Source organism: Dipodomys ordii, unplaced genomic scaffold (assembly GCF_000151885.1).
Source record: "Dipodomys ordii isolate 6190 unplaced genomic scaffold, Dord_2.0 Scaffold164, whole genome shotgun sequence".
Classification (NCBI taxonomy): Eukaryota; Metazoa; Chordata; class Mammalia; order Rodentia; family Heteromyidae; genus Dipodomys; species Dipodomys ordii.
This window is the reverse complement of record NW_012267380.1, coordinates 2190468-2208387: the sequence shown is the minus strand read 5'-3', so window position 1 is coordinate 2208387 and position 17920 is coordinate 2190468. Positions and strand designations below refer to the sequence as shown.

The window sequence follows — 17920 nt, the reverse complement described above, 5'->3', positions numbered from 1 at the left end:
CTAGACTGTGGATCCAGGGAGGGTATGGGGTGGGGAGACTGGGTCCTTGGGGTGTCATCAACATTTCCAGCTCCCCGCTCCAGCCAGGCTGGCCTCTGTCCATCCCTCCCTCCTCCTCCACGGCCTCCTCCCCTTGCAGACAAAGAGCTGATGGGTGAAGATGGGGTGCCTCCATGCCCTCTGGGGCTCACAGCAGTGGCCTGACCGCTAACCCCCAGAGGGACATTCTCAGGGACATTCTCAGGCCACGCGGAGCTGAAGAAAGACCCCCCCTGGGCATGGCCAAGGGGCCACCAAACCTCCTTCCTGCTTAGTTCTTACATCTTTTTCTATTGTTTCCCCCTCCTTTTTTCTATTTTTTTCTTTATAGACAATTTTCTCTCCCCTCCCCTCCCTTTCCCTAGCAAAATGGCCTCCAGCGCCGTAAGGGAGATCTCTCAGGCACAGGGGCTCATGACAGCAAAGGTTCTTTCCAAATCAGAGCCTTGGGGAACACTGGCCACAAGCACACACACACACACACACACACACACACACACACACACACACACTCATGCACACACGTACGCACACCACTCTGTAAGGAAGTCTGCCCGCCTTGGACACCAAGCTGGGGCCCAGGGGCACCTTTCAGAGCACCTCTAGCCCACCCCACCCCCTCGTCTTACAAACCTGTCTTCCTGCATCTCCACAGACACTGCCCCAGCCTGAATACCCCAGTGCAGCCGTCATCCTGCACAACATCCCCAGGGTAGAGGCCAGTGAACTCCCACAGGATCTGCAGGGTGGGAGAGGAGAATGGGGCCACTCCCCGGGGACCCCCACAAGGAAGGCTGGGCCCAGAAGGAGGGCTGAGGGCTGTGACCCAGTCAACAATGAGCCATCTATGAGGCACCCCAACATCTATGGGACATCCAGACATCTACAAGACACCCCAACATCCATTGGATACCTCAACAACAATGGGGATGCCTAGTGAGCCATAAGGCCCCGACATCCATGGGGCACTCAGTCATCATCTATGGGGCACCCCAACGTTCATGATAGAGTGTGGTGGGTAGGAAGTGGCAGTGGGTGAATTTGGAGGAAGGGGATCACTAGAGTCTTGGGCTTGAAGAGTAAATCTTGCCCTTGCCCTCCCTCTCCTACCCTCCCTCCCTCTTTCACCCTCCCCTCTCCTCAGCCTCATATTCCTGGTGAATGTGGGCAGAGGGTATCCACTGCGTTAGGAACAGCCTGGGCATGAGCCTGGCCCTGGACAATGGACACTGGAGCGCCAGTCCCAGCCCAGGGAGGCTCTGCCCCATAGTTATTGTGTTTGTTTGTTTGCTTCTTTCTCTCTCCAGATTCTATATTTGATTTCCTCTTCACATTTAAATTTAGCAGCTCTGGGTTATCAACTCCTTTTTATAAAGCATGGAAGCCTGATCTGCAGAGCTGCTATAAATACCAGGCTGCCGCTGGGGGCGTCTCCCATGGGCCAGGCTGCTGGACTCACGTGGTGAGTGCAGACCAGGGAGGGTGGACACCCCCATCCCTAGAGCCCCCCCCCATCCCTTGATTCCCTCCTGTCCCCAGAGTCCCACATCCCTGGAGCTCCGCCCCTTCCCCAGAGCTCCCCTTCCCTCGAACCTCCATCCTTGAAGCCCCCATCCCTGGAAGGCCACGGGAGAATGCTCCAAGCCAGCTGAGCAAGGTGCTGAGGTGCCACACAAGCCCAGGCCTGGGCAGGAGAGTGGCAGAGAAAGCCCAGCTGCCCCATGCTCTGCTCCCAGCCAGAGAAGAAGGACAGACATGCAGCAGGACCACGGCCACAGACACCAGCTCCTCTGAGTCCCTGAGGGCTGTGTGGCCTTGCGGCCTCCACTGTCCCCTCCCAGCCCTACCCCAAGTTCATTTAATTGGAAACAGGATGAGCTATAATTCCAGACCCTGCCCTCGCCCCCTCCACACCTGCCCCCACTTCTCCTCCCCCCTCCCTGCTGCCCGTGCACCCCCTCTTCCCCTTCCCTGCTGCTCCTGTCCCCCTGTCCCTGCCCACCACTGCCCCTGCCCCCACCCCCCAGTTCTCTGGGGGTACAGCGCACAGACGCCTGGAGGTAGATTTTCCCCTGGTTGCCAAACACTTGCCTGGCGGCTGCAGAATGTCTAAGTATCGCTGTTCTCCAGATGTTTTGGCCACAAAAACAAAACTGAGGGCATCAGGGAGGGATCCCTGCCTCTCCCCAGCTGCCTCACCGGCCCTGATCTTAATTCTTCCTTACCAAGCCACACTGGAGCTGTGCCGTGTGTGTGCATGTGTGCGTGCCTGTCTGCGTGTGCCTGCAGGTCTATGTGTGCATGCATGTGTGTGTGCGTGTATTACTGGGGCTTGAACACTGGGCCTGAGTGCTGTCCCTTAACTCTTTTCATTCAAGGCTGGTGCTCCACCACTTGAGTCATGGCTCTGCTTCCAGCTTTCTGTTGATTAATTAGAGCTAAGAGTCTCGTGCATTTTCCTGTCCAGGCTGGCTTCAACCTGCGGTCCTCAGGTTGGAGGGTTCTCAGTGTGAGTCACTGGTGGCTAGCACATCACTCCATTTCCCATGTCTTTATTTCTGTGGTGCCAGGGTGGCACCGGGGGCAGGGTGTGCATTCTATCCCCTGCAGTACCCCAAGAATACCCTTGGTGTTACCTCCATAATGGCAGGTGGTGCACGTGCATGGGAATAGAGAACGCACAGCGACTTAGCACCTTCACAGAACTCTCACTCTCACAGCATGGTGAGTGAGGAAAAACTCCTCCTTCTCCAGTGCTCCCTCCCGCTGGCCCTCCCACTCCACAGGGAAACATCCAGCACCCCCCGGGGGGATTTCAACCCAACAGACAAGCCCCCACCCAGCCAGGCACAGTAGCACGTGCCTGTAACACCTGGGCTTGGGAGACTGGACCAGGGGGAGAGCAAGTTCGAGGCCAACCTGGGCTGCTCAAAGACCCCATCTCAAAAATCCCGAGGGAGGAAACTCCAGCGTTTGAGGATCCCCGTGCTCCTCATCTTAACTCGACCACCTCCTCCCCCGCTGCACAGCCACCGCAAGCCCGGCTCTGCCTCCCCTGCTCCTTCTTCTTGACCTGCAGAAACATTTTCACCAAGCTGGAAAAATCTTAAAGATTCCTGCTGGGCACTGGGGGCTCACACCTGTCATCCTAGCTACTCAGGAGGCTGAGAGGATCTCAGTTCAAAGCCAGCCCAGGCAGGAAAGTCCCTGAGACTCTTATCTCCAATGAACTGCCAGAAAACCAGAAGTGGCGCTGTGGCTCAAATGGTAGAGCGCTAGTCTTGAGCTGAAGAGCTCAGGGACAGCGCCCAGGCCCAGAGTTCAAGCCCCATAACTGCCAAAAAAAAAAAAAAATCCTGAGTCTCCGCCTCTTCTCCAGAGGGCTTCGCTGGTGTTGATGGGCGGGAGCAGCAATGAACTCCAGAAGCCAGGGCCAGCCTCACTCCAGATGCCCTGTGGAGGCAGCAGTGAGCCAGGGCAGGCCCAGGAACGGCAGGCTCATTCTACTCAAGCTCCCACACGGCGTGGTACTTAAAGAGCACAGCGTGGCCCTCGGGGCTCACACCTGTCATCCTAGCTGACTGGGAGGCTGAGGTTGGGAGGCTCATGGTTCCAGGCCAGCTAGCACAGAGAAGTCCACAAGACCCTTTTTGACCCATAGCCAGGCATGGTAGGGTACACCTGCCATCCCAGCTAAAATGAGAGGTCTAAAGCAGGATTACAGTCCAGGTGTTCCTGGGCAGGAGGTAAGACCCTATCTTAAAAACAAACCAAAACAAAGACCAGCCCCCAAAAGGGCTGGAGGTGTGGTTCAGTAGTCTAGCACTTACCTAATAACCACAAGGTCCTGAGTTCAAATCCCAGTGCCAACCAAAAGAACACCCCCCTGCCCCACACAGGCCCTTGGAGAATGTCAGACCTCAGGCGCCGGGCGCAGGTACTGCTGTGCTGGGCTGGCCCGAGGCCATCAGCCATTGGCGCTCCTGTCCCCCACATGGGCAGGGAGGAGGACATTGGCCAGGGAAGCTCAGACACAGCTTCGATGGGAGCAGGAAAGCAAAGGTGAGCTGCACTGTGCATCCCCTGGCCGCAGGAAGAGAGGGATTCAACCCACTGCCCACATTCGCAATCCCACGTCCACCAGGCCGGTCAGGGAGGGAATGGGGGAAACGCAGCCATTGGGTGTACGCAGGCCTGGTTCTCATGAGAGGAAACGCTTGTAAATGTGCACACTGGTGGCAGTGCATTCTGGGAACATGCCTCAGGCCTAGAAGCGCAAAGGAAGATTCCTGGAACTTCTGGAAGGAGGTAGAAGGTAGAACCTCAGAGCTAGGGACCAGAAGCCCTGTTCTTCTGCAAGGCAGAAACTCTGGTGACTGAAAATAGCTCTTGAAAGCCAGCTGCTGGTGCTCACTTCTGTAATCTCAGCTACTCAAGGGGCTTGAGCTGTGAGAATCAGGATTCAAAGCCAGCCTGGGGAAGGAAAGTCCCAAAGCCAGGAGTGGAGACATGGCTCAAGTGGTAGAGTGCTAGACTCGAGTGAAAAAGCCAAGTGAGAGGCGAGGCCCAGCAACAGAACCATAGGAAAACTTCCCATGAAAGCTGTCCCAACTGAACACCAGTGTGGGGCCTGGGGTCCAGCCGGGCCAGAGGGCGGGGGTGGGGTGTGAATTCGTGGGCCCAGCCTGGGCAGGTGTGCTTGGGCCAGGGCCTGGCCAGGCCAGGTTTCACCCCATGGGGGCAGAGCCTCTCAGTCGAATGAGGACCCGATGAGGAGCAGACTTGAAGCAAGGGCCTGCGTTGTAGGAACAGTGGGAGATGCCTGGGTCCATGCACAGCCCCAGGAAAGCACACGTTGGGCTCTCTCCCCATCTGACAATGAAAGGAAATGCCGCAGTGTGCAGAAGCAGGGTCTGCTGCTCCCGCACGCAGGGTCTGCTGCTCCCGCACGCCACGCTGCAGGCTTTGGGCCACGGAACACAAGCTGAATCCCAGAGAGGCACCCCAAGACCGCCGGCCTTCCCACACCACAGGTGAAGAGAAGGGGACACAAGGACTCCCTGGATGCAGAAGACTGATGCTGAAGTTTAGGGAGGTTGAGGCAGAGCTCTGGAAAGGCAGGAGCTGTACCCCTTAAGTCCATGTAGGGTGTCCCTGATTCTTGTCTGTGAAGCTACATGAGCGGAGTGAAACTCCACCAGGTCCAGCAAAGAATGACTTGGGAGTTAGTGAAACAGAGGCCAAGTGTTGTGGAATAGGGAAGAGTCGTGGAGTGGAGCCGAGGGGTGAGCTCGGGTTGTGGGTTCAAGTCAGACACAGACTGAGGCCCTTGGCCAGCTGTATTCCCTGACCACCATCTGCCTGCACTCTGCCATGTTCAGCCATGGAGGATCTGGTTCATTCCTTGGCTTTTCTCCTTCAAGGACTGAGAACGGAGATAGTAGCTGTATGTGGGGGATGAATGTCATTTACAGCGTGGGCCGCCTGGCTCACTGTTAGCCACCATTGCTGCCAGTGGTGGTAGTGATGGTGGTGGTGACATCGGTGGCTCTGGAGCGTGGTCAGTGTACCATCACTGGCCTCCAGTGCCCAACAAGGCCTCAAACACGCTGCCCAACCTTAAGTGCCTGCAGGCCACAAGCAAGGGGTATGCATGACCCACGAATTCATGAGGGCAGTTGGATAAACTTCAATACCTGAAAACGTTAACGTTATCTATACACCAAAACATCCATAACATTGAAAGACAAGCAGGAAATTTTGTGTAATCAATGGTATCCGTGTGTGTGTGTGTGTGTGTGTGTGTGTGTCCATATTGGGGCTTGTTCTTAGGGTCTTTGGACTCTAGTTTGGCCTTTTCACTCTGCTTCCTGGCTAATTAGAGATTCAAGTCTCTCAGATTTGTCTGCCCAGGCTGGCTTCGAACTGAGATCCTCCTATCTAAGTCTCCTAAGTAGCTGTGTGGACAGGGGGGAGCCAGAGCACCTAGCCACCAACAGCAGCCTTATTCAAATGAAAGGTTCTTATAAACTCAATGGAAATGGACAGGGGAAGTAAACAATTGATTGGTGAATACATAAATGATTAATAACTACATAAACCATCACTTCAACTCATTAATATTTAAAGACACATAAATCAAGAAACAGGTTGTGTGATTTCCAGAAAGCTTTCTAGACTGCATATAGCAGTTATTTTTTTTTAAAACACCTAGGCTTATAATATACCCGGGATGCTTCTTCTGGAGCTACGTTCTTCGCAGAGAGCCAGGAAAGAGGACAGAGATGGATCGCTTGGCGCCTTGCTCGCAGAATTCTTTATCATAGCTGTGTCCGGATGAAGACGTTCTGGGTTTCACAACCCTAACGTCACGGTGTGCTGTCCACAGCAAACATGTATATTGGAGAAAAGATTGCTTTTATATGAAGACAAATCACCCTGGAGTTTGCTCCCTATTGCTCTTCACCAATCATTGCTGCTTCCTGGCCATTGCAACACCTAATATCTCAGCGATGGCTGCAGGCCAGGGAGGGGAGGGGGGGGCGGGAGGGATGGGCCACCTGGAGGAGGTGTTGGTGCTGGTTTTGTGTGTGTGTGTGTGTGTGTGTGTGTGTGTGTGTGAGACATCACTGCCAGCTGGCCTGGCTGTGTGTCCTTGTCCCTGTCACTCTCACCCCCATGCTGGCTGCTGGTGCACCTGAGAGGTGACAGGAATGTCACACAGCAGCCAGAGAGCCCAAGCTCTTTGGCAAGGGATTTCTTTTAAGGGTGATGGTGTCTAGCAATTCTGCTGCCCTAAAATTCTCTGCAGACGTCACTTCCACCAACTTTCTTTTTTTGGAAACCGACTGCCAAAAGCCAACATCTTTTTTTGGGAGTAGAGGCTCTGGAAGGGAGAGCGAATGGTACTCCTACCTCCACCAAGCGCCCTGGGCTCCGTGGGGGGAGAAAACTCAATGCTGAGCACTCAGCCGAGTTCTGCGTGTTGCTTTTGTCCCAATGCCCCAGCACAGAAACAAACAAACCACAAACCAACCGCACCAGAAAGCTCTGCCCTGGTTGTCCATGGTGTCAGGGCCAATGTCAGCCCTGGAGGACGAAGCCAGCCAAGGCCCTGACGTCCACTGCCCCGTGAGGGCCCCTGCGTCCCGTGCAACCAACCACTGTGTGGGGGTCGGGTCTGCATCCACTCGGCGCCTTCGGCTGATGGATGCTCCACCTGACTGGGCAGATGGGGAGGGGGACAGGCAGAGCTCCTCCACAGTGGGCAGAGGTCCTCACCTGCCTCCTCCAGTCAGGACCAGGGTGGAGAGGGGAGCAGCACACAGGCTCTCAGCAAGCTGCGTGCCAAGGGGCCTGGCGGGGAAGAGCGAGGGCAGGGTGCGCCAGGTCCACCTCCTCCCCTCCTCTGCTTTCTCTGCATCCTGGCCACCATGAGAGAGGAGCGGCTTTCCTCCCGGCTGCCCTCTTCCATGCTGTCCCACCCCACTCCAGCCCACCACACGGAGACACCTCTGTGGACTGAAACCTACGCACCCTGTGTGCAAGTCGGCCTGCCTGCACCCCCCTCCCCTCTCCCCTCCTCCCCCTTCCCTCTCCCTTCCCTACTCTCTCCACTCTCTTCTCCCTTTCCCCTCCCCCTCCCTACCCTTCCCTAATCCTCCCCTTCTCTTCTTCCCCTCCCTACTCACCCCTCCTTTCTCCTCTCCCCCTTCCCTTTCAGCCCTCCTCTCTCCTTTCCTCCTCCCCTCCCCCTTCCCCTTCTTCCTTCCCTTTCCTCTCCCTCTCCTCCTCCCCACTCTTCCCCTCCACTCTTCCCTTCCCACCCTCCCCTCTCCCCTTCTCCCTCTCCTCTCTCCCTCCTCTCTCCTCTGTGCCCCCTGGCAGGTATTACCGACTCCAAGGCCCCCACACTGGCTCCTGACCAAGGAAAGGCTCGGTTCCCTTTCCAGCATGGTCAGGCAGCAGCCCCGAAAGTCATCTGCCCCCACAGTTCTTCCCAGAACACACCCCACCCTCATGTCCCAGTATTTCAGACACTCCCCATACCCATGCCCCAAGACTTCAGATACAGTCTCCCTTTCTTCCCTAGGGCTGACCCTGACTGCGATCCTCTTGTTTGTGCTCCTTCCACAGCTGGATGGCAGGCAGTACCACTGTGCCCAGCCACTGGTTGAGATGGGTTCTTAACATCCTTATTTTTGTCGGAACAGGCCTTGAACTGGTCTCCCTGCTCTCCACCTCCCAAGTAGCAGGCCCAAGCCCCTGGCTCCCCGACCTTCTTCCTCCCATGGTGAAGCCGACACTGGTACCGCCCTGCCTTCACTGTCCCTGCTGCCTGGGAGAGCGCTAATGTGCGGGACAGAGCGAGGATCCTCTTGGATCTGTGCTTGCCAGCCACGCAGACGGACCTCAGGCAGCTGACTGGCCACCTGCACGTGGGGAACATGGAGACACAGTCCTCCCATCCTCACAGAGGAATGATGCAGCCCAGCAACTGGCCAGCCAGGGGCTCATCCTGCAATTCCACCTCCTAGGGAGGCAGAGTCCTGGAGGATTACTTGAAGTCAGCCCAGGCAAAAGGTTCAGAAAACCCCATCTCAACCAACAAATGCAACGGAAGCAGGGTATGGTGGAGCATGCCTGTCATTCCAGCTGCCTGGGAAGTTTCGAACTGATGTCCTGGCCAGCTGAGCAAAAAGTGAGATGCAATCTGAAAGGACTTGAGGCGTGAGCCAAGTTCAATGCCCAATACCACACAGCCAGTGGTGAGGGTGATGATGGTGATGATGGTGATGGTGGTGATGGTGGTGATGATGGGATTAAAGGTATGCACTATGACATCCAGCTTGTTTTAAAATGGCTTGTGACATCCAGTTTGTGTGTAAAACCCCTTGGGGTTTTTTGGGGGGTGGGGTGGGGATAGGGGTTGTTTTTGTTTTTGTCTAGCTTGACTTTATTTCTTAATTCTGCATCCCGAATAGCTGGGATCACAGGCCTGAGGCACCCTCCCCCCCACCCCCCACCCCCGTACCCCCCACCCCCATCTCCCCATCCCCCCACACCCCCTGGCTGAGTAAGTTTCTGATGAATTTGGTTTATAAAGGGACGAGAGATTAAAAATGTATGATGTTTTCTGCACAGGCTTCGTTCTGCGTGTATTTATTTTTCTTGCGGCATGTATTTTACATATCCACCGATGTACAAAACAAACCTTCAAGCTCATTGAAAATGTGAAACCCAGCAGGGAAAACACAAAACTATCTGTACTGAGGATGCGTGCTTCAAGAACGAAGTCCAGGAAGAGCTCCAGCCGTTTGGACGGGATGCCAGGAGGCCGGGCATGAGTTGCTTCCCTCTGCGAAGCTTGTAGATACCGAGTGTGCCGAGCAATGTGTGTCCCGTGCGATTCCCCTCCTGAGACCACCAGTGTCTGCCCAGAGCCACATCACAGGGCTTCTGGGACCCGTCCCCGGCCCTCCGTGTATGGAACCGCGTGGGTCACTCACTTCCCAGCCTGGATGGATCTCATCCACATGACTGTGTTGGATGAGCCCTGTTAACCCAGCTCCATGTGGAGGCAGAAGCTGGTGGGGGGGGGGTGAGGCTGCTCTGGGCCAGGTCCTGACACTGACTAGCGGTTTCCAATCACCCACACGACCCGGATATAGCACTCAAAGAAGAAGCCAGCCCGCTTCCCGGCATTGGTGCCGGAGCTGGGCTGTGGCCCCTGCTTCTGTGTTGCTATTCCAACCCCCTGGGGCCAAAGGAGGGGCTGTGTTGGGAAATGGGGACCCTAGGGAAGAACTGAGCCAGCTCACGCCTGTCCCCCAGCCTCCTGGACACAGAGTTGAGGAGCAAAGCCAACCTGGAGGGAAACATCACAGAGACTGAATCTCCACCATCACCAAAAGGCTGCGCACGGCGCCATGTATAAGGAAGGAGCCTGGGGCTCAGAAGCCACAGGCCAAGATAGATGGCTGCTCTCCTTCCTTCCTTCCTTCCTTCCTTCCTTCCTTCCTTCCTTCCTTCCTTCCTTCCTTCCTCCCTTATTTTTTCCTCTATTCCTCTTCCTTCCTTCCTTTATACAATTAATATATGTCAATAAAAGAAAGAAGGATGTTAAGAAGGAAAGAAGGAAGAAAGGAACGAAGAAAGCAAAGAGAGGAAGGGAGGGAGGGAAAGGAGGAAGGGAAGGAGGAAGGGAGGAGCGGGCTCTATGGAGTGCCAGGTAACCTTAATGGTGGGCACAGCTCTGGGAGTTGGTGCACCCCAGGGAATGATGCACCCCCGCCCCAGGATCCACTGAGCCAGCCTGTCCCCACTGAATCAAGGGGAGGGGACTGGTGGTGTGCTGGGCCACACATGCCCCACCTCCTCCTCGCACGATGGCCCCTCCTCTACTGCCCAGCAAGGATCACTTCCACTCTTCCCTTCTGTCTGATTCCCTTCTGTCCACTTCTGTTCGCTTCTCCTCTGTCCGTTTTCCTTTGGTATCCCCGGGTTGACAGATCAGTTGAGTTACCGTTCTCATGTCCACGCACCCCAGGCAGAGGCCTGGTGCATGCAGCATGTGCACGGCAGACAGGACCGCAGGGCTGTAGCCCTCCCTCGGGAAGAGGAAGAGGAAGAGGAGGCGGAGCTCTGTTGTCCCTGGGCCAGGCCAGGGCAGGTGCATCAAACGTGAGACTCTCTGTCTGGGGACCATGCTGAGCAGGGCCGGCCTGTCCTGACAAGATGAGAACGCACACTGGGCCCTGCCCCGGGCCAGCAGACACATGCTCCTCGTCCAGCTCAGTGATGCTCTCAGCGGCCCAAGCAGGCCGTGTGAGCGGGCGGCATCCTGGCACTGAGGACACAGGGCTCTCTGCTGGGACCGCAGGCCTCTTTCCCGGCTGCACTTCCAGTGTGATGTCTGCCTTGGCTGCAAGGCACGGGCTGCAGGAGCGGGAAAGACGCCCTCGAGTACATTGGAGCACAATTGCAACCTCACGTGAAATCCACCCCCCCCCCCGCCAATCAATGCACAGCAGTCTCCTCTACACAGAGTTGCGCCAGCATCCAGCAATCAAGACGTGTTCATGCTCAGAAACCAAGATGTTCAGCTGAACCCCTTTCTAGAATATCCTTTAAAGGAGTTTAAAAATTTGCAATGGAAAGGGGCTGGGAAGGTGGCTCAGTGGTAGAGCACTTGCCTTGCATGCATGAGGCCCTAGGTTCGATTCCCCAGTACCACATAAGCAAAAAGAAAAAAAGCCGGAAGTGGCGCTGTGGTTCAAGTGGTAGAGCACTAGCCTTGAGCTGAAGAGCTGAGGGACAGCGCCCAGGCCCAGAGTTCAGGCCCCTCGACCGGACCCCTCCCCCCCAAAAAAGGAAAAAATTACAATGGGTGCTAGTGGCTCACGTCTGTAATTCCAGCTATTCAGGAGGCTGAGATCTGAGGATCACGATTCAAAGCCAGCCCAGGCAGGAAAGTCCGTGAGACTCTTATCTCCAGTGAACCACCAGAAAACTGGAAGTGGCGCTGTGGCTCATGGTAGAGTGCTAGCCTTGAGCACAAAAGCTCAGGGACAGCACCCAGGTCATGAGTTCAAGCCCCAGGCATGAAAGCACACACACACACACACACACACACACACACACATACACACACACATTGCTCCCTCCCACATGGAAACAGAATAAAATGGAGCAGAGATGGGCAGGTGCCATGGTATGCCCATGCCAAGCCCAGCACCTGGCGCTCAGCCACGCACCCTCCGGCCCACAAAGGGCACAAGCCCCAGGGGCCAGGAAACCCCATAGGGGCCGAGGTGAGGTCATATGTCACGTGGTAGATGTGGAGCAGAAATGACAGGAAACAAAACACAGTTTCTGGTGGGCTCTGAGCAGCCTGGGAACGGCTCCAGGCCCGGACACATGCAGCTCTCCCGGGGCAGTGGCCGAGGGGCCCTGCGGCATCGTTTGTCACAGTGTCACCCGCAGGGCTCTAGGGCCCAGGGCTCAGCCGGAGGAGGGGGTGGAACTGCTGAGGCTCCATCACAGAGGCTGTGACCAGCCACTGCTGTCAGGATCCAGACTTTACATTCCACGGTAACGGGCCCCAGACCCCCCCCCAACTCCCTCAGTGACAAAACCATGCTACTCATTTTTTGGGAAGCGCTTTTCCCTTGCTAAGCAGATGCTCTACCGCTGGAGCCAAATCCCCAGTCCTTCTTGCTCTTGGTATTTTGCAAATAGGATCTTGTACTTGGGGTCCAGCCAGCCTCATACCATGATCCTCCTACCTCCCACTCCGAGTGGCTGGGATTGCAGGCATGCAAGACAACACCCAACCTGCAACTCCTCCAGAGTGAGTAGCTGCTGCATGCCTCCCCCCCCCCCCCCGGGCAGATCATCAGAAAGGGCAGTGTGCAGAAGAGCCTCACTTGTGAGCCAGGAAGCAAAAGACAGGGTAGGCAGGGTCAGGCTCTGAGTTTTTTTGTTGGTTGATTAACGACCCGCTTTTGTGAGAATTAAACCAGTCCTACAGACCTGGCACACTCTGGAAAGAGCACACATCCATTCTTCCTGAGCAGGAGGCCCATTACCAGCCCTTCCACTAAGTCCCTCCCTCGTCTTATAGGGCCTACCTCCTGGAGATCCTCCAAACAGCCCCACTGGGCCCAGCACCCCCCCCCATGGGGCTGAGAACAGCCACCACAGGTGTGTGATGTGACCCTGAAATGGAGCCAAGAGAGAGGCGTGGCCTCTGCTGCCTGTCTTCAAGCAGCCTGCTCTTCCTGCCTGCCTGCTGCAATCGGGGCGTTAATGATGGGAGTCACTACCCAGCGCCACCTGGAGGCTGGGTGGGGGAGTGCAGGGCCAAGCTGCTCCACAGAAGATGCCCCAAGTCTGCCCAGTGAGGAATGGACGGTGCTGGACACGGCTCACACCCTGTCCCCCAGGGAGAAGCACAGACAGGCCAAACAGGCACAGACAGGTGGAGATCGGCCCAGGACAGGCACAGACTGGCCAACACTGGCCCAGGACAAGCCCAGGACGGGCACGGGTTGGCACAGACATGTTCCCCACTTCCCCACGGTGCTCACTCCACATCTGGAGACCTCATCTCCTCAGACCCTGTCTTGCCCCTGAGTGTGGGATCTGTGTTATCCCAAGGCCAGTGTGGACACCACGGCTTTTGTGGGGCCCAAACCGAGTTGAGCACCCCTCCCTTCGGAGTGAAACCCGGCTTTTGCACAGCAGGCATTGTCTGATTAATGAAATTACCATAAACATAGAGTTGACGTGGTAATAGGTAATCACAACCAGTTGATAATGAAATAAAATACACCATCACCTAATTGAGAATAATCGGCTTGAATGGCAAATGCAGATTCCTGATTAAAATTAATTGCAGTCCTGAGACAGCTCAGACCCTGAAGGCAGCAGCTGGGGCGTGTCCGGGTCAGGCAGCCGCAGAGCGCTGGGGTCGGGCCGTCTGCGTGGCGTGGCCAGAGGCGAGCACAGCTTCACACTGCATCATCCAGACCACGTCCTGCCGCCTGGCTTCCTCTTCAGGGAGGCTTTGCTGAAAGCAAAGGCTGGGCTCGTGCATCAGGCTGTGCTGAGATTTGAACTCAGAACCTCACGATCTCTAGGTGGGTACTTTTGGGGGTACTGGTGAGATAGGTCTTACCTCCTGCCCGTGCCTGGGTCTGGACCACAATTCCTCTTGTTTTCAGGTGCTCAGTTTGAGCATGAGCGCTGGTGTTGCCCGGAAACCTGTACCTCTGCTGTCTCTGGGTGCTAAAGGGTTACCCTGAGGTGGACCCAGCTCAGCCGGCCCGGGCCTGATTCTCACAGCACTGGCTTCCCAAGCAAAGAGGGGGACCCCAGGGCATTGGTCCAGCTGTGCTGAAAGGGGAGTCAGAGTGGCTGATGGATATCTCACATCTCCATAGTGATGGCCTTGCTACTGACTACAGCCCAGAAAATGGGCAGCCTCCCTATACAGAAATGGGGTTCAGATGCTGGGTGGCCTTGAGCAATGGGGACAGTCGGGCCTCTAGAAGGTGGGCCTGTTTGGTGCTCCTATGAGCTATTCCTAGAACAGCCAGACCTTACTGTAGTCTTCATCTCATTTTGGCCATACTGGGGTTTGAACTCAGGACCTCACACTTGTCAGTTAGGTGCTATACCACTTGAGCCATGCCACCGGCCCCTTTCTCATCCGATACTTTTCAAATAGGGTCTCCCTGGGCCAGCCTGGATCTCAATCCTCCTACTTAGACTTCCCCGTGGCTGGGGTGACAGGCTTGTGCCACCACACCCAGCTTTTTTGCTGTCCCTCAGCTCTTCAGCTCAAGGCTAGCACTTTACCACTTGAGCCACAGCTCCACATCTGGCTTTTTTCTGCTTACGTGGTGCTGAGGAATGGAGCCCAGGGCCTCATGCATGCACAACAAACACTCTATCACGGAGCCATCTTCCCAGCCCCACGCCCAGCTTTTTGTTGGTGGAGCTGGAGTTGACCTGGAACTACAGCAGGGAAGGTGGGGATGGGAGAACACCCCAGGACTGCTCAGGTGGGTCATGGGAGGGGCCTGGGGCGTGGTCTGGGCTGATAGGCTGGGCGGGGCCTGGACAAGACAAGGACAGGTGGATGAAAGACTCAGGCCCTGGGCGGCAGGATGGACGCCTGGCCGGGGCCCTTGACCGTGTCTGTGCCTCTGTGGCTGCGGGGCCTCGGGCGGGCTGGGCTCCGGTGGGTTGGCCCTCCGTTCCCACTTTTACTGGAAATCCGGTCATTCTGCCTCTGTACATCCTCCCGCAGGCCCACCGCCTTCCCCAGGGCTCCACAGCAGTTTCAGGGGTGTAGAGAAATGATAGAGGCCCCCACTCTGCTCCCCAAAGGGAGACAAGTCTGGGAGCCAGCACCCCACAGCCTCACTGCCAACCTCGTTCGTCACCTGGCAGTCTCCCATTGCCAGAGAAAACCCTCAAGTTCAGAACTCAGGACTCCAGGAAGTGGGAGGACCATCTTCAAGACCTCCCCCCCCCCAAACTCCCTCAGAGGTCTGGGTTCCATGATCTGAGGTGAGGCTGGGCCTCCTCCCTCCCCCTGCCCCCAACTGCCCAGCCGCTCTGTCACAAGAAAGATCAGCCCTGGCTCTGTCCGCTCTTGAGGCCTGAGCCCCGAGGACCTGTCTCCTCTCATGACCACAGCTGGGTCCCCCACCTCCCCCCCTCTTCTCCCCATCATACCCCCCTGCCCGGGCCCTGTCTACAAACCCCATGCTGAGCCATCGTCTCGGCCTACCCACCCTCCCAAACCAGGACATGTTCACACACACACGACCTTAGTGGTTTTAAAGAATTCAGATTCGGATTTTCTAGACTGTTCTGGTTTGGAATTTGCTGGTTGTTTTTCCGCATTGCACAGGGTTTACAGAGCGATGTGTGAACCCCAAGTCCTGTGGGGGTGCGTGGACTCCACAGGATGTGAGCTGCACTCTGCCCCAGCGGGTCCCCACTTTGAGCCTCACCCCTGGCACCAGAACTGCAGGACGGCTGTGGAGGCATGGTGGGCTCCTCCTGATGACTTACTTCACAACCGAGGGCAGGGCGCGGGGCAGCAGCTGCCACCAGTGTCAACCACACTGAAGGCTACAGCCGGGTAGACCCACCCCAGGGACTCCACGCGAAGCAATATTCCATGTGAACATCTTCCACTATTTATTTTAGGACTGCGTCTTGAATTCAGAGTCCCATACTCTCCCTTAGCTAAAGGTTGGTGTTCTGCCACTTGAATCATGTCTCCACTTCTGGCTTTTTGCTGGCTAGTTGGACATAAGAGTCTCATGGGCTTTCCTGCTGGGCTGGCTTTGAACCTCCATCCTCAGTCTCCCGAGTAGCTGAGATTAGAGGTGTGAACCACCAGTGCTTGACTCGCCACCATTTTTCCTTTGTAGATGAAAACCACCTGAAAATGGCAGGTGACATGCAGGATGTCTCTGCTGAGCTGGCCCAGGGGTGGCTGGTCCCCAGCTTGTCCCCCTCCAAGCAGGGCAGGGCTGTGGCCGCCTCCTCCTCCGTTAATCTAATCCTGCATCATTTTTTCTGACTGGACCCTGGAGGGAGGACCCCCTGCTTCTATGGGGGCAGACTTTCACCATGCCAAGGGTGATCACCTCATGTCAACAAAGTAATGGGATGGACGGCATTGAGAGTGGCATGCGTGCAGAAACTCCACAGTTCTGGTTTGGAAATGTCTTTGGTTATGTTTATGTATCATTTGCTTTTTTTTGGACTGTAACGGGTCAAACCCAGATATCTGTGTGCCTCCTCTTCTTCCTCCCCCACAGCACAGGATTCAAGACCCGGGACCAGCAGGAGGCTGAGATGTGGACAGACTTGATCTGGCGCAGGAACATGGACAATTGGCACCTGCTCAAGGCCTCTGCCAGGGGACCAGGGGCGACTGGCGTCCTGCAAACTCCTAGTTCAGGGTGACGGGCTAGGCTGCACAGAACGGGCGATTCCACATCCTCCAGCGACACCTGGTGGTAGAGATGCCAAAGTGCAGATGCAGGTTGGCTGACCAAGCCAGGGAGGGCCAGGGCCAGCAGCTGCTGAGAGGGGCCTGGGGTCAGGACCGCCATCCGCAACAGCAATGCTGTCTCCTCCTCCTCCCCCTCCCCTTTTCCTCCTCCTCTTCTCCCCCTCCTCATTCTTCTCCCCCTTCCTCCTCTTTCTCCCCGTCCTCCTCCCCCCTCTTCCTCCTTCTCCCCCCCCCTCCTCCTCCTCCTTCTTCTCCCCCTCTTCTTGCTCTTCTCCCCCTCCTCCTTTTTAGCAACTCTTGGTTGTACCAGGGGCTTTCCTGCAGACGCATCATGTTGACTTACAAGGCACACTGACCAGATTCACCCCCTCCATTGCTATCCCTTTAAAAAGAATTTCATCTGGGCACTGGTGGCTCACACCTGTAATCCCAGTGACTCCCCAGGCTGAGCCCTGCCTGAGAGTCCCTCACAGTCCCAGGGACAGGCGTCCCGTTGCTGGCTGAGTAGCTGACCTCACGCGTGGACAGTTCAGCGCGTGCCTTATCCCTCATGGCAGACCCCACCTACCTGTCTCCAGAGCACTCACCTTCCCCATCACAGCCCCTGCCCAGCCTCAGGCGGCCTCCCTGGCTCCCCCTGGCCCCCTGCCCCACCCCCTGCCCTGTACCCAGCTCAGCTGATGGGGTGGGCCAGGCGCAGGGGCAGAGCTGAGCCTCTGGTTCTCAGCTGGAAAACACAAAAGCATTTAGACTTTGTAAACTCCAGGCTCCAGAATATTCCACAGCCGGAGGATTTGCTCCTGCCAGTGGGCTGAAGCAATTCACCCAGAGCAGAGCTGTGGGTCCCACACGGCGTGAAACCATCAGGACTGAGAAGGTCGCGCTGGAGGGCAAGGCTGGAGGCAGAGGAGGCTGTCACCTGGGGCTGGGGTGCAGCCAGGGTACCCCCAGAGGTGAGCAGGTCAGGTGCTGGGGGCCTGAGCACCCACCAGGCACCCAGGGCCCCATGTGGCACCACCCTGTGCCCAAGCATATCAGTCAGAGTGGGGCCAGGTGCAGATCTGGAGTGCAGTTGTGGTGCCCAGCGTCCGGGCACTGGAGGAGCAGCATTCTGGGGGTGGGGACCCGCCATTGTCCACTCCTGGATGGTGAACCCGGATTGCAAACGCCCCCCGCCCCAGAGTGCTGAGGACTGCTTCTCAGCCAGGCCTCCCACCGCTGTGAGGTCCGGGGGCCCGGGCACAGGGGTGGCTGCTTCCCAAGCTCAGAGAAAGCAGGGTCTCCCAGGAGGGGGCAGAGGAGGAGCTGGGAGGGAGGGAGATCCCATTTCACAGG

General features: G+C 56.6%; 1 protein-coding gene across 1 annotated transcript in view; it reads right to left on the bottom strand.

Moving 5' to 3' along the window:
• The window catches only part of Wbscr17 (Williams-Beuren syndrome chromosome region 17), a 168174-nt gene extending 151489 nt beyond the window's left edge, over positions 1-16685 (bottom strand). The window contains exons 1-7 of the mRNA XM_013033173.1: positions 16438-16685; positions 10789-10977; positions 10565-10649; positions 9692-9796; positions 7081-7262; positions 6670-6736; positions 673-778 (exon numbers count right to left, since the gene is read on the bottom strand). Of these exons, the coding sequence (XP_012888627.1) occupies positions 673-778; positions 6670-6736; positions 7081-7262; positions 9692-9796; positions 10565-10649; positions 10789-10977; positions 16438-16685 (982 nt within the window). The remainder of the gene's footprint in view (positions 1-672; positions 779-6669; positions 6737-7080; positions 7263-9691; positions 9797-10564; positions 10650-10788; positions 10978-16437) is intronic.
• Between the last annotated feature and the right edge of the window lie 1235 nt (positions 16686-17920).